The sequence below is a fragment of the Aspergillus oryzae genome, chromosome 2, assembly GCF_000184455.2.
Source record: "Aspergillus oryzae RIB40 DNA, chromosome 2".
Taxonomy (NCBI): Eukaryota; Fungi; Ascomycota; class Eurotiomycetes; order Eurotiales; family Aspergillaceae; genus Aspergillus; species Aspergillus oryzae.
This window is the reverse complement of record NC_036436.1, coordinates 4,363,298-4,377,720: the sequence shown is the minus strand read 5'-3', so window position 1 is coordinate 4,377,720 and position 14,423 is coordinate 4,363,298. Positions and strand designations below refer to the sequence as shown.

At 50.2% G+C, this 14,423-nt stretch overlaps 3 protein-coding genes across 3 annotated transcripts; 2 read left to right on the top strand and 1 right to left on the bottom strand.

The window, feature by feature from the left end:
• Positions 1-2,166, top strand: AO090003000843 (uncharacterized protein; the record flags this gene model as incomplete). Its single annotated transcript, XM_001819922.3, has 1 exon — positions 1-2,166. One exon carries the CDS (start codon positions 1-3, stop codon positions 2,164-2,166), a length of 2,166 nt encoding a protein of 721 aa, XP_001819974.1.
• A 726-nt stretch (positions 2,167-2,892) lies between these two features.
• Positions 2,893-4,114, top strand: sar1 (Arf family GTPase SAR1; the record flags this gene model as incomplete). Its single annotated transcript, XM_001819921.3, has 6 exons — positions 2,893-2,911; positions 3,117-3,220; positions 3,354-3,393; positions 3,503-3,568; positions 3,695-3,994; positions 4,074-4,114. 6 exons carry the CDS (start codon positions 2,893-2,895, stop codon positions 4,112-4,114), a joined length of 570 nt encoding a protein of 189 aa, XP_001819973.1.
• Positions 4,115-9,173: 5,059 nt separating this feature from the next.
• On the bottom strand, positions 9,174-11,676 carry AO090003000840 (leucine-rich repeat domain-containing protein; the record flags this gene model as incomplete). Its single annotated transcript, XM_001819920.3, has 2 exons — positions 9,174-11,537; positions 11,635-11,676. The coding sequence occupies 2 exons, from the start codon at positions 11,674-11,676 to the stop codon at positions 9,174-9,176; spliced, it is 2,406 nt and encodes an 801-aa protein (XP_001819972.1).
• Between the last annotated feature and the right edge of the window lie 2,747 nt (positions 11,677-14,423).

Below are 14,423 nucleotides of genomic sequence, written 5' to 3'. Positions count from 1 at the left end.
ATGGCCAACTTCCGTGGTGGTGACCGACCTTTCTCGTCGATACAACACATCTTGAAGATGCTACTCTCACCTCATCAGTCCAACAAGTCTGCCCCGCAAGAAAGCACAATGACTGAGGACATCGATGAACCTCCCGATCACCGGTTTCTGAATACCGCCCCAATGAACGTTGACGACGGTGTGGTTTACGTCAAGTCCACCACCGCCATGAGTGATAAGAAAGAATCCCTCCTCACCCGTGCCCTCCGGCACAGCCCGTCCGAAGAGCTTCCCTCGCCCCGTGACAGGTCCTTCTACCGCTCGTACCCTCATAGCAACGTTAGCGGTGTGTCGACTGCTGAATTGACTAGCGACGAAGGCCTGAGCAGTCCATCTCTGTCCAGCACCCCCAGTCCACCTCTGCCAGCTCAGCTATCCAGCAAAGCTCCGTCAATGGGCAGCAGCAAGAAGTTGACTGTCCAGACTAGCGAGTCGACTGTTGAGGCCAACCTGGGACGCAAGAGATGCATCAGCTTTGCATGCGGTCGTAAAACGGAGGAGTCGAAGGCCCAACCACCTACACCGCAACGACCGACCGCGCAGAAGAATGATACCAATCCTACCTCCACAGAGCCTGCGAAGCGGAGGACAGTCCTCACTTTCGTCTGCCCAGCCCGTGACCCGGAGACGAAACGAGAACGGTCTCCGTGCCGTGGTATCAGTGTACGATCACGTCCTCGTGGATCACCTGCCCCCATCGCTCGTAAGGCGTCCCCTGAGAAAGCTATGGTTCCAGTCGCCCAGAATCAGGAGAAGCCAGCCACCGAGAAGAGGGGTGTACCTACGAGCGGACTGGGCAAGTTTGAAGAATCCGAGGCGACTCGCTTCCATGAGTTTGCTAGCTCCGAGGAGGAAGATGATGAATGGGTCACTAAGTCTGGTGACTACACGGACAAGATCACCATGAGTGATTGTATGAAGAAAGAAATCGCGATTAGGAAACTTGGCGAAGAAGCAGAGGAGGAGGCTCTTGAGGACGAAGAAGAGGACGATGATGAGGAGGATGATGACGAGGATGACGATGACGACGAGTCAACTCTCTCATCAGATGATGGTAACGAGTCAGATAATGAGGCAGGCTTTGCTGATTCAGATGAGAGCGATGATGGCTCCGAGTATGAATTCTGGGCACCTGCCTCGACCACTGCCGCTACCAGTCCTCTGACACTCGAGGTTCCTCCTACTGTCCTCCCTCGCAGGGACTCGAACACGTCCTTTGACTCTGGTCATGATGATCTGAGCCGGAGATGGCCACCTGCGCTCTCGGGCAAAGGCATCAACCGTGCTAAACCTATGAAGATGCGTCCTAGGACTCCCAACTTGCCTGACAGTACAGACTTCGTCTGTGGCACGTTTGACGAAGATCGACCTCTAGAAGCTGCCTACAAGTCTTGCATCGAGCAGCGTCGACTCTCCAAACAGATCATCATCCCCCAAGACATCGACCCTAGTTTCCCGACATCGGATCTTGATGAGGAGGACGATGATGAGGACGACGATCTGGCGGAGTCCATGGTCGACGAACCGGCTCGAGGAAGATCTGGGGCTGACCAGATGCGCAAGCAGTCTCCTCGCTTGTCTCCCAAGCGGATGGTCTCTCCACCACCTCCTCGTCGCCATGGCCGCTCCTCCCCCAGACGTCTACGCTCCCCACCACCACCGATGAAGTTGAAGTCCCCGGTTAGAGTCGAACGGACTGCCAGCGATGAGGCCACCCACCTTCAGGCCCCTGGCATGAACATCAGCGAGTTGGTCCAACGCCCGCACGTTGCTCGTACCAAGTCGCTGCCTCGGACACCTAACCCCTTCTTCGCTAAACAGGATGGCTCTTATCGCTGGACGGGTATTGTTCCCCTCCGAGAGTCACCTGAGCGTGAATTATCCCGCACTCGTGAAGTGCATACTCGAGGCCCCATCGATATTGTCGAGGGTCTCGAGAAAAAGCGCCAGAAGCGCAAAGAAAAGTACTGGCGTCAACACTGCCGCAAAGCTGCCAAGGAGCAGATGGAACGGCGACCCATTCCCGGAAAGGGTGCTGAACGGATGAAGGACCTGGGCCTCGCAGTTGCTGAGAGGTGCCGAGCCTATGGCGTCGGAGAAGACGCACAGCTCGTCCTATCTGTTTAGACCCTTCCTTTCTTCATCAGAAGGGATACATGCCTTTCTTGTAAATATTGATTATTTTTAACGATCACCCACTCGTTGACTGTTGTTTCCTACCTGGCTGATGACTTTCTGCTTCGGAGGACATTTGTTTGCATTTACAGGGCGATCGCTTTTGCTTCTTCGTTTCTTGTGATACATATTTGTTACCCGCACTCCCTTTATTACTATTTTTATGACATCCCTTCTGTTGGGCGGCCTCTGTTTTTGGTCGGGACTCTGGTTTGGTCTGTTTTTGTTTTATTTTTGTTGCATGGAGGCGGTTCATGAAGTGTATACCCCCTTTTGGTTGTTGCGCGCGACGTTGTAGATACAGGTTCCAACCGACTGATCAGTGTGCTGATCCCACAGAATATCCGAAATTCAAACAAATGAAAAAATATACATACAAAACAAGAGACTTACTTGCATCCCTGTAGTTGACTTGTGTAGGAATGGAAGAGACGAGAAAGAAAGGCCAGGGTTCAGGTACTACTAACTGGAGATACATACGTGGTCCCGGCTGATCTCCCGGCGCTCTGGTTGGCTTAGCCGAGCGCTAAGCGTCAGGCAAGCGAAAGCCAACGTCAACCACCGCAACCGTGTCTTATCTTCTTCAAACCTCACCGCCAGCGCTCCAGCCTTCGCAAACCTCGCACTCCATATCACCGATCTTCAGTACCAACCCGTTCGGACTGGATCGATCTCACCATGTGGATCATTAACTGGTGTACGTGCTGCTCCCCCGTTCTCTGTCTGCCCGGTCGGCCGCTTGTTTTTGAACAAAGTCGATCTGCATACCCAAATACAAAACTCCATTATACCTGCCCCCTTCGGAAAGGATCTCTTTCTGGTCCCGTCCATTACCTGGCCGTCTTCTTCCTTAAGGCACCGTCTATGAAGGAAATACAGTCGCTGATGGTCCCTCCGCACAGTCTACGATGTCCTGGCCTCCCTCGGCCTGCTCAACAAGCACGCCAAGCTCCTCTTCCTCGGCCTCGACAATGCCGGAAAGACGACCCTTCTGCACATGTTGAAGGTGTGTACCTGCCCATGCACGTCCTTTCCCGCTGTCGCCCTCGTACACCTAGGCGCAGTGTGACAGGGCCGTTCAATTGCGGCCCACGAAACGAAAGATGGGAAATCATATGCTAACGCGAGGGAAATTCTAGAACGACCGGGTTGCCGTTCTTCAGCCCACCGCTCATCCGAGTATGTATCCTTGATTTGAAAACGATGTGGACGTGGCACTGGTCAATTTACTGGGGGGATAGGATCGGGTGGCGAATTGGCACAAAGGCTAACTGGGCACCAACAACAGCGTCGGAGGAGCTCGCTATCGGAAACAACCGCTTCACTACCTTTGACTTGGGTGGTCACCAGCAGGGTAAGTGGATAAGACACAGTTTACCTTACCTGTCTATCCCTCTTCATATCTACGCTCTATGCCGAATCACCTCGTCATATACACCTTCCATCGAGAACAACTTCTGACAACGTACTCCGACTGCAGCCCGACGTCTCTGGAAGGACTATTTCCCCGAAGTGAGCGGTATCGTTTTCCTCGTTGACGCCAAGGACCACGAGCGTTTCCCCGAGTCCAAGGCCGAGCTCGACGCTCTCCTCGCCATGGAGGAGCTCGCCAAGGTCCCCTTCCTCATTCTCGGCAACAAGATCGACCACCCCGACGCCGTCAGCGAGGACGAACTGAGACACCAGCTGGGACTCTACCAGACCACAGGAAAGGGCAAGGTGCCACTTGAGGGCATCCGACCGATCGAGGTCTTCATGTGCAGTGTTGTGATGAGACAGGGTGAGTCCTGCCAAGCCCTCTCAGCCCCGTTCCCAATCTATCCGCCACATCCCATGGAGACACAACTAATCAATCACAGGTTACGGCGAGGGTATCAGGTGGCTGTCCCAATACGTTTAAGCTTGAAAAACAAAAACTCGCAGGTAAGCTTGAGCGGAAACATTACAAAGGGGGGAGGGAGTTCACGAGTAGATGGACTGGACGGAGTACTTCTTTCTATATTTGATATCTCGCACATCGTCTCTCCTGGCTTCGGTGGCATGTAATTGATTATGGTCAATCGTCAATCGATTTTAGCTTGTTCGAATTAGCTATTTACTAGGTCTAATTTTCTTTTCCTTTGGTCTTTCCAATCGTTTTGCTTCCTATCATCGTACGAACGTATCGTTATACAATGAGCTTTTGATACCACAACTTATCAGATTCTCAAGCCTTGAAGACCAGGTAGCAGTTCAAAGACTTGAGTAGATAGCTAAGATAAACAACCCTTACTTTTCGAGTACTAAAGTATACCACCAGTAAGAGGCATACATGTAGTACTGAACAAAGCATTTCGAATACGAAATCTTTAGCAAAGTGAGAAAAAATGAAAGAGATCAACAAGTGCGATAATTATGCCTCTAAAATACAGTAATACATTGAATGGAACGGACTGATCTGAAGATCCTCCACCACCTCTGCACAGACGAGCCAGGAAGAGGAAGGGAGACGGGTAACAAAGACTGTTATCGCACCAGTTTCGATATTCTGTTGCCGCTAGATGAAAACATTAATCAATCGATAACATGAGCTCATCATAAACATGATATGGAAGACATGATATGCTGATATGATGGCATGCGGTGTTCATTATCGCCAAGTCATCCAATCCATTCGAGTTCACGCACGGGGCCGCTTCACAAGAACCTCGAGAGATCCATTACGGGTCCATTGGGCGAAGGGTTATGGAGGGTAGAAGGGCAGAGTAGGCAAGGACGGCTATTGAAGGATGGGATGGGTCTTGAAGTCCAAAGACATGGACGTGTCGTTGCTTATTTGGTTGGCATTACACTCACAGGAAGATTTTCAAAAAAGCGCAAACGGAGAACACCAGATGCAGCCCGTCGCTTCCCCTCCCTCTGTAAATAATTCGGACAAGACAAGAGTTAAAAGAAAAGAAAAGGAGGAAGTGAAGATAAACAAGGAAATGGAAAGTAAAGAAAAAGAAGAAAAGAGTAAAACACCGACCCCGACGGGAGCACAAGTACCTTCCATATAAAGAGATAGGGAAAATAACATATTCAGCGCAAAGGAAAAGAAATCACTCGGAGTCGCTGGAGGTGGTATGCGGGGGAGGAAATGACGCTCTGCATATCGTAAGGCTCTTTCGGGTGACCTGTTGTATCTGCTGCTTCCGACCGTCTAATGCACTGGCCATCGATGATGCGGGGATCTGGATCCGGTCTCGTGTGGTGATGAGTGGGTGGGTATGTTGTGTTTATCTCCGTCCGAACCTGCTGCACATGGAAAAGCTCGTATGTCTTACTTCTTCTTTTGCTTTCGCGGAGGAGTGACGGGCCTGTTTGAGCTCATGCCCCCGTAAACGTACTTTTGTTTCTTTTCTGCTGGTTTCAAGATCTGCGATTGACGGGTTAGCTGCCTGCACCGTCACAGTGAGCGGGGCAACGCGAGTTGCAACATACCTGGAAGGAACAGAGTAGACTCTCGTCGACACTCATCATGGCACCAGCGTTGTCAAACTCTCCACAATAGTTGGGGGCACTGAAAAGCGTGACGAGTTGACGCTTGGAGAAGAACTCATAGCCGTCCTCGACTACTTGGTGTGCACGGCAAATCAAATCCATATCGTGCTTCTGGAGGAAACGGGAGACGACATCGGGACCAAACGTGAATGAGACACCTCGGTCGTTTTCACTCCAGCCCGTAATGTCCTTGTCCGGATCGGACCACAGAAGGTCGCACAGGAGACCGCAGTCAGGAATCTGTTCTCGTTAGCAGGCCAAGCCTTGAGCTTCAGGAGCCAGGCGAGAAGGATTCGGATAAATCGGGACAACCCATCGTGATACCTGGTTGAACTGCAAGAGGGCACAGAAAGATCTCCAACAGAGAACCAGGACGGGCGGGGGTGGGGTAACCGGGGGGCACTTACATCAGTGGGACGCATCACACGACGAATCTGCTCCATAGAGTTCAGATCGGGACTCAGACCACCGTGCATGGTGAAGATCTTCTCGTCAATGATGGCCGCAATGGGGAGGCAGTTGAAGCAATCGGTGAAAGTCTTCCAGAGCTTGATGTTATACCTCCGCTTACATTCATCGTAGAAGCCGTAGATACGGTTAATGGACGCGCATTCGTGGTTTCCACGAAGAACGAAGAAGTTTTCAGGGTACTTGATCTTGTATGCCAGGAGTAGACAAATGGTCTCGAGGGACTGCTTGCCACGGTCCACGTAGTCTCCGAGGAACAGGTAGTTGGCCTCGGGCGGGAATCCACCGTATTCGAAAAGACGCAGAAGGTCGTAGTATTGGCCGTGGATATCACCGCAAATCTGATCGCGCCAGCGTGTTAGCCCTCAGGAACAATGCCATTGTTACCCGAGATTCCGGCTCAGGAGACAGGGCCACGGCGTTACCTTGATTGGCGCTTCCAACTCTAGCAGGATGGGCTGCGAGATGAAAATTTCCCGAGCCTTGGTGCAGAGATAGCGAATTTCCGATTCCAACAGCTGAACCTGCTTGCCAGGACGGCTACCCCTCACCTCCAACAATCTATCAATGATCGAGTCCAAATCCACTTCCTGATCAGCCATGGCGACGGGGCTCTAACGAGAGACGGCGGGAGCGACAGAAAAAACAAAGAGTAGATAATGCACACAAGGCGTAAGCAACGATGGAAAGAAAGAAAGGAGAAGAAAAGGAAAGAAAAGGAAGGATAAAGTAGTTCGCGAGGCGCTTGTTACGATGACGCGGCGTCTATACTGTGATAACTAAACTATTAGCATCCCTCTCCGGTCATGACGGATAGAAAATTTCGATGGGTCTGGTCAGGGCCCGGCGAAAAACGCGTGAACAATGCGCTCGGAAGATTTCTGGCTCGTCGTGGTTGAGGCAGCGATGAAAGAGGGGTGGAGCGCTTACCAAACGGATCTAAAGGGAACAACAAGATAGGGAAACGAAAACAGGCCAAACGGCCTCGTACAATCGGGGAATCTGGCGAGGAGCCAGACAAGGTGTGAAAATCAAACACTCCCCTTCAGATCTAGATGACGCGCGGTGAGGACGAGGTGATGCAAATTCCGGGCGATGAGACGAAGCCTCAAAGACGGTGGATGAGCAAAAAGGAAAAAATAAGTTGTTGACCAGGAGCCTTTGGCGGAAAACTCGACGGGACGATTATTTTTCCCTTTTGGGGGGAGAGAGGATGCGATGGAATGGCCGAAAAGCCGTGTAAATCGGAGGGTTGAGATGGAAACGCTTGCCAGGAAAGCGAAAGCGATCTTGTGGTGGCGTGAAGGGGTTGTTGTGGAAGGGATTGTTGAGAGTGAGTGAGAGAACGAGAGCGAGAGCGTCGGCAATCAAGGGATCTTTTTCCTGTTCCGCTCGGACGGCTGAAAATTTTTGATAATTCGGCCTAGATTGGGATCTGTTTGGGCAGCAGAATGAGAATGAGGATTTTTCCTTTTTCTTGTGCTTCTTATCCTTAAGCTGAATTCTTCAGGGAGAAGAGCGAGGCAGCGAGAAGAGGAGGGAGGAGGAGGAGTGGGCAAAGGGTCGAGACGGGGAAGGAGATCAAAGGGCAGGCTCACCAGAGAGGGCAGGTTGACCAGTGAGAGAGAGAAAAGGACGAGAGAAGCAGAAGAAAAGGTTTCCTTCAATCGCTCGCCCGCCCGCCCATCCTCGCCCTCTCATTGGTCCATCGTGGTTGGATTTCCTTCATCCATTCCAATTCATTCATTCAACTTGGTCTTCATCTTGAATTCTTTCAACGGTCTCATTCCAACAATCATGAATATGACTACTAACTGGACTTTCTTTCCTTCATCCCACTAACAGTATCCTGAATAGATCTCTTCCACCCGACATCGACATGGATTACATGCGATCAATTCCCATCTGATCCCCTCTGATCTTCCTCTATCGCCACCCTGCTCCGATCGCGCTCGCATTCGCTCATCAATGGCGCAGACCCTCCCTCGCCAGTAGGAGAAAAGTGACATAGGATCCACGACAGCCCATCGAATCGAATTTTCTCCTGTCAGCAGATGTTGTGCATACACCACTTCCACGCCTTAGTCTCCTAGCATTCTTATCCCAACGACACTTCTTACTCCTACGCGATATCTATGACGCAGTGCATCTTCGTCAACGCTCAACGCGCTATTGCATTTAAACTACTACTGCTGCTGCTAGTATGAACTCACGGAGAGATTTGCCTCCCTCTCTTCTCTCGCGCGCACAATGACTCGTCGCACATTTGCTCTTTTCATGTCTCATGCATTAGATCCGAACTTCATCACTGCTCTGCGTAACTCCGAAACTCGAGCAGGCGGGGTAATCTGGAATGATAGGAGAAAAGGAAACAACAGGCAAGAGGTATACATCAAGCAATTTAACACAATGGCATCTCAACATGCGTCGGTCAAGCCCTCTCAGTCAATCATTAGAGAGGATGAAGAATAGAAGAAGAGTTAAAAAAAAAGAGACGAAAAAAAAGGGCCAGGACATCATGAAAAGGCACGATAAAAAAAAAAAAAAAAATAGAAAACAAACAGCTTTGGAAACGCCAGTGAACACCATAAACCCTTCACCAAATACAATAATACATGCGGTCTAGAGACGGTGAATCTCGGGAAATAATTGCCTCCCATAACATGGACCAGCCTGAAACGGTCGAATGCAAGGTGTACGGTAGATAGGAGAGTTGGGAGAGGATAAAAATATCGTAGTCGTAAAAAGCAGAAATGTTCAGACATCCGGCCCACTATCTTGAAAGGCCATAGAACGCCACCAAATGCACTTAGTGGCCAACTGCCACTGCCACAAGTAGGAAACGTGACGGGGGTGATGGTAATAGTGAAGAAAAAATTGATGGGCTAAAGGAACCAGGTAAACGAGCCAACTTGAACGACTTTTGTGCTGCTTGGCGGTACGCCAACCAGTAGATACGGATAGGCAACTCAGGGTCGGCCTCCGCTGAGAATGGGCAGGTTGTTTGCCCGGGTAAGTGCCTCCGCTGGGATAATTGCTGAATCCCCGAGGTTCACCCCCGTGCGAGGAATGTTGATGTCCCGTGGTGGCTGATCCCAGCCACGGTCCCCCAGCGCATGGAGCCAGGTGTTGCCGACGTCGTGTTTCAGAGCCTCCAGTTGCCGCCGGTAGAACTGGCCATCCGCGTTCCAGTCCAGCTCCTGGACTACCCGCGGTATGACAAGAGACTCGTTCAGCGGCTGGCTGGGGAGGTCTGGATCACTGTCGACCCTTTCTGGGCTTCGAACTTTCGCAGGTCCGACCTGAGGTCCACCATCAGATCTCCGTTGACGGTCGGAAGACGGTGTCACAAATGGATCAACGGGTAATTGAATATGCTGAATAGGAAGGACAGAAGGCACCATCGCACCTGGGGTTTCTTTACCATCAGTTGAGGCCTTCTCCACAGACGTGTTGACGATCCTCCTTCGATGACCTTTCTTCCGACGAGTAGACCCAACGCCATATTCATTTTGTGGTGTTCGTCGTGCATAACCATCTTCTCCCTCAGCGGGCCCGGCAGCTGCGGCTCCCGGTACTGCGGTGGTGGCTGGCTTGCTGACGACGGCCGAGTGGTCCGCGGCAGCTGATCGTATGATCGGTGTACCTTCGGGCTCGGCAACCCGATCAACTAGCTGCTTCCTCTCTGTGTACCCTGGGCCGGATCCATCGATAATGATGTCTTCCGAGTATCCCGGAGTACGACGGAAGAGGTTGAAAATTACAATGCGGTAGCCAGAATGCGTTTTCACGAAAGGATTCCCAGACACCCAAATCTCCCGTATTTCAGGGAGACTCGTTAGCCTGGCAATCTCAGTGGGGTCGGTCAGGTCGTTGTCTCGGAGGTCCAGTCTTTCCAGGGATAGTAGCCTTTCAATGCCCGCAAGCGAGCGAAGCCGGTTGCCGCGAAGGTTAAGAGCAGTTATAGCAGGAAGAGGGTTGCGAGACAGTGAGTGGAGAGATTCTATCATGCAGTTGGAGAGATTAAGGGCTCGCAAAGCAACTAGCGTTGCGAGGCTGTCCGGGACCTCGGTGAAGAGATTCGCCGACAGATCAAGAGAGTACAGCGTATTGGCAACCGGAGCAAGTCCGGCGGCCGTGACGGAGGTTAAAGAGTTATCTGGGAGACCCAGATGCCGCAAAAATTGCCATTTGGACGGCGGAAGACCGCCAGCAGCGAGGTTCGAAGAACTTCCATTACGATGACCGGTGTTATCACTCGAGTTTGAACTACCAGATCCGGTACGTCGTATGCGCCGGCTATGGCGGTGGGAAGAGTGTTTGGAGCTTGTCGGGCGCGTGGGCGAAATACTTCCCGTTCGTGCATGGCCTCTAGCACCTTCGGATCCTACTCTAAGCATGGGGACCGCCTGGGGACTGGTGCTGGTACCGAACGCCGTATCAGCCACCGGAGACCCGGGAGCAGAGAGGGAGCCAGGGATGTCGGACTTGTAGACCGGCTGAGGGTATGTATTCCCACTCCACCCCAGGACAGGCGATTGCTGATTCTTGGACGACCGGCGCCGACGCTTGTCAATGTCGTCCAACACTATTCCCGTCAACAGATCCGCGGGGTCCTCGATCTTGGCTCTCTTCACAGTAAGGGTGCGTAGTTGCTCGGATAGTCGGTCCCAGCCGAAAAACGAGCGAAAGTCTATATCAATTATCTCTAGTCCACCCAAGTTTTTAAAGGAGTGGAGAGGGACAGCGGTATCAAAAGGAAACTCTTCGTATCCGCGGATCAGGCGGGCACGACGGTCAGGGGCTAGACGCAAGCACGGAATTTTAGTAAAAGCAGAGTATAGATATTTAAGATCTGCTTCTAGGGCTGCTTTGGCCTTCTCTGACTTGGAGACGGAGTCCTTCGAGCCTAGCCCAAATGACGACCAGAGAGCACTCATACCAGACATGACACTACGGACACTTGATACAGAGTGGATAGAATCCCTGTCGCCCCTGGACCGTTGAGGCTTATTCAGGAACGAAACATAGGACTGCGACACGTCGGTATGAATATTCTCCAGTCTAACATTCATAGGGCCCACGGCTATAGAGAGATCTTCGAATCGGGAGAGGAGATAGAAGAGGTGGTGAGGGGTCAGGGTAAGTTTAGCGGGTTTGATAGTTTGAGAGGTGAATTTCAAGGCACCGAATGACAAGGCTGCTGCCAAAGCCGATGAGGCCGAGCTCGTAGACGAGCTCGACTGAGTGGACGCATTTTTGCTAGGCTGACGTTTCAACTGAAGCGCGTTGGCGAGTGCCTTCTCATGGGTTCGTACAAAACTGGCGAGATTCTACATAACAGTCCCGAGTTAGTGGATAAAGAAGCCAGTCTATTGACGAGCTATGACAAAGAATGAACAAAATTCGTGTCACGCAAGGGATACGAACCTTTATGAAAAGCTGTCCATCTTCATTGTTCAGCTTCTCCATTACGGACAATGCCTCGCCCAACGAGACACGATCACGTCAGGCGGATTTTGAAGAGGAGCGCTCAACAACTACTCGCAGTGTTCAAAACAGAAGTCGACATTTTGCTGACAACCAGAGAAAGTGAGACGCGAGAGGACCTGTTACGTCAGGGGAAGTAAACAGTCAGCAACGATTACTGAAGCACGACTATGTAGTGACCCCAGGGCTATTGGGGATCGCAACCGGACTGAGGGGTGAAAGAAAGAAAAAAAAAAAAAAAAAAAAGCTGAGGCAGAGGTGAGCATACCTGGAAAATCTCCGGGGTTAAAATAATTGATGGAGAGACCTGGAACTAATTCACAAGATCTCCAACCACGACAATGCTTGATGAATAGTTGAGAGGGAGAGAGCTGAGACACGATTTGATTCTCAGTACTCAGCTGGGGAGAGATGTAGTCGCCTGGATAGAGAAGATGAGGCGTGCTGAAAATAGTGACCACCCAAAAGGAGAAAACGGGATGGGATGGGATAGAAAAGACAGGATCCGAGGGCGCTAAATGCGAGAACCACTGCCTAGTGGAATTAGTGGTGGTGGATGATGGGGGGCAACAGTGGATATGGATGTGCACTCGATCAATCAGCTGAGAGGGGCTGAGAGGCGTCAGCAGCGAATGACAGGGTAATTTAGCTTGAGTTAAAATGGGGAACAAGAAAAATGTCAAGCAGGCAACGGAGAAAAAAATGTATAATAAAAATAAAATAGATGTAAAAATTTAACAGAAGCAAGGTAATTTTTTAATACACTCCAAGAAAGTATCCGGATCAATGTCGATGAAGAACCACCCAATCTGTTTTCATTGATATATGAATATATACTTGTGAGAGAAGAGGGGGGCTGAGAGGAAGAAGATGGAAGCGAAGGAAGAGGGAAAATGCTGAGGGAACAGCGGCTGGCGATATACTAATATAATTAATTATCGTATATAAAATGATACCCTCTTATCGGTGTTCTGATCTCCCTTTGGTTGGCGAGCCGCTGTACCCGTGCTCAAGGTCCGTACTTGCATACGTACCGTACGGTACGGCCGCAGCCGGGTACAGTGAATACTACGCTGTATGCGGTATACCTCGTATGCATCCATGGTTAGTTCTTTTCTTTCTTTTTCTTTTAATTGTTTTTAACCTTTACCCCTTTATCTGTTAATCTCACTGGTGGCCACAATGGTTCGTATAAATTAGTCGTTACTCAGCTTGTCGACCGCTCATCTGTCCTTATCAAATCATCAAGACGATTCTTTTCTGGAAGATTGACCAAGGGAATGAGGGTATCTCCGATGGCGGGGTTGCGAACCTTCTCTGGTCTCCCTATCGCAATCCGAAAATTGGGAATGGCTCTTGGCCCCTTTGGCGAACCATTGGAACGGCAAATATCTATCAGTTTCAGATTGAAAGGAGTGTCATGTCATCAATCAACATAACATCCAACCCAGAAAGTGACATTCTTCGGCTCTGTAAGGTGGAGTAACTTTCCGAGTCCCTCGAGAGCGGGTATCCCGATCGGCCAACGCTTTCCAGTACGTACATTGAATACCATGATGCGAGAATAGATTAAAAACAATTTATTGATCAGAGGTTAACACGAAGACGACCAAAAGGCTATCGATGAATCAAGCTAACGGGTAATTCGTAATTCGCAGTATGATTCGTATATGTAGTTTCCCATGACGGCAGATGAGCTGATCATTAACAATTAATTCCTCTTGTTTGTAACCAATTCAAAAAAGGCTTCAACCTTCCATTTGCAAGTCGGTGAAAAGTTTTACTTTTTCTTTTCTTTCCTTTTCTTTTCTTTTTCTTTTTTTTTTTTTTTTTTTTGCACTCTGCGTTTTTTAACCTTTACTTTTTTTGTGTTGGAGGGGTGGGAAATGGTTGGAAGGATGTAGGGTGACCCGTGCTTTCGTTACCTAAGGTTGAGAGGACCCACCCGTTGGTACGAGTAGTACACATCGTGATTGGTGGTGGGGCACAACGTGCAGCCGATAGCGTCCTGGCGGGCATTTCAAGTTGGTCGGTACTGGACGAATCACGGACACATCCTGGTCACCTGCATGACGCTTTACCGGGTAGAGAGGCTCTAGGGGGTGTTCGAAGTTGGCGCATGCAGAGGAATGGCGCCAATAGAGGTATCACTAGTACTTAGGTACCTTAGTAGTACCAACTACTCCTAGTACTCTTGTCGTTCCTAAGTATAGGTATCGTGCAAAAAGACCATACAGTAGTGGCTTCATTTTGATGAGGTCTAGAAACGTCCCAGCAGATCCATGGCGCTTGTATGCATGGGATCCTACGGTTACTACTACCCTACCAGAAACGAAACTCGGAACAAAAAGCTCCTGGAGGTACCTCCCGCAGTTTTGTTTCCTATCAGTGCCGGAGTACTGCGTCGGTATCTCGCACTGACGTTGACATTCTTCGGAGGCTCAAGTGGAGGGCGCTAATTTGTTAGTTCCTCAATCTTTTAGTATCAAATGACCTCAGCCTACTTCGGACCGAGATAAATTCAGCCATCAAGCGTCATGGTATATGGACGATCGCTATTTTCTTGCCCTTGACTCATGAGTTCAACATCTTTCATCTGAGTCAGTGCATTCTAGCACTAATATCTCAATCGACAAGAATCATGATTGATAAAGGAGCATGATACAGATCTGTGACTCAAGCGCTATCGGAGAAAACGATAAGACTAGTTCCGATCGTATCATCGATAT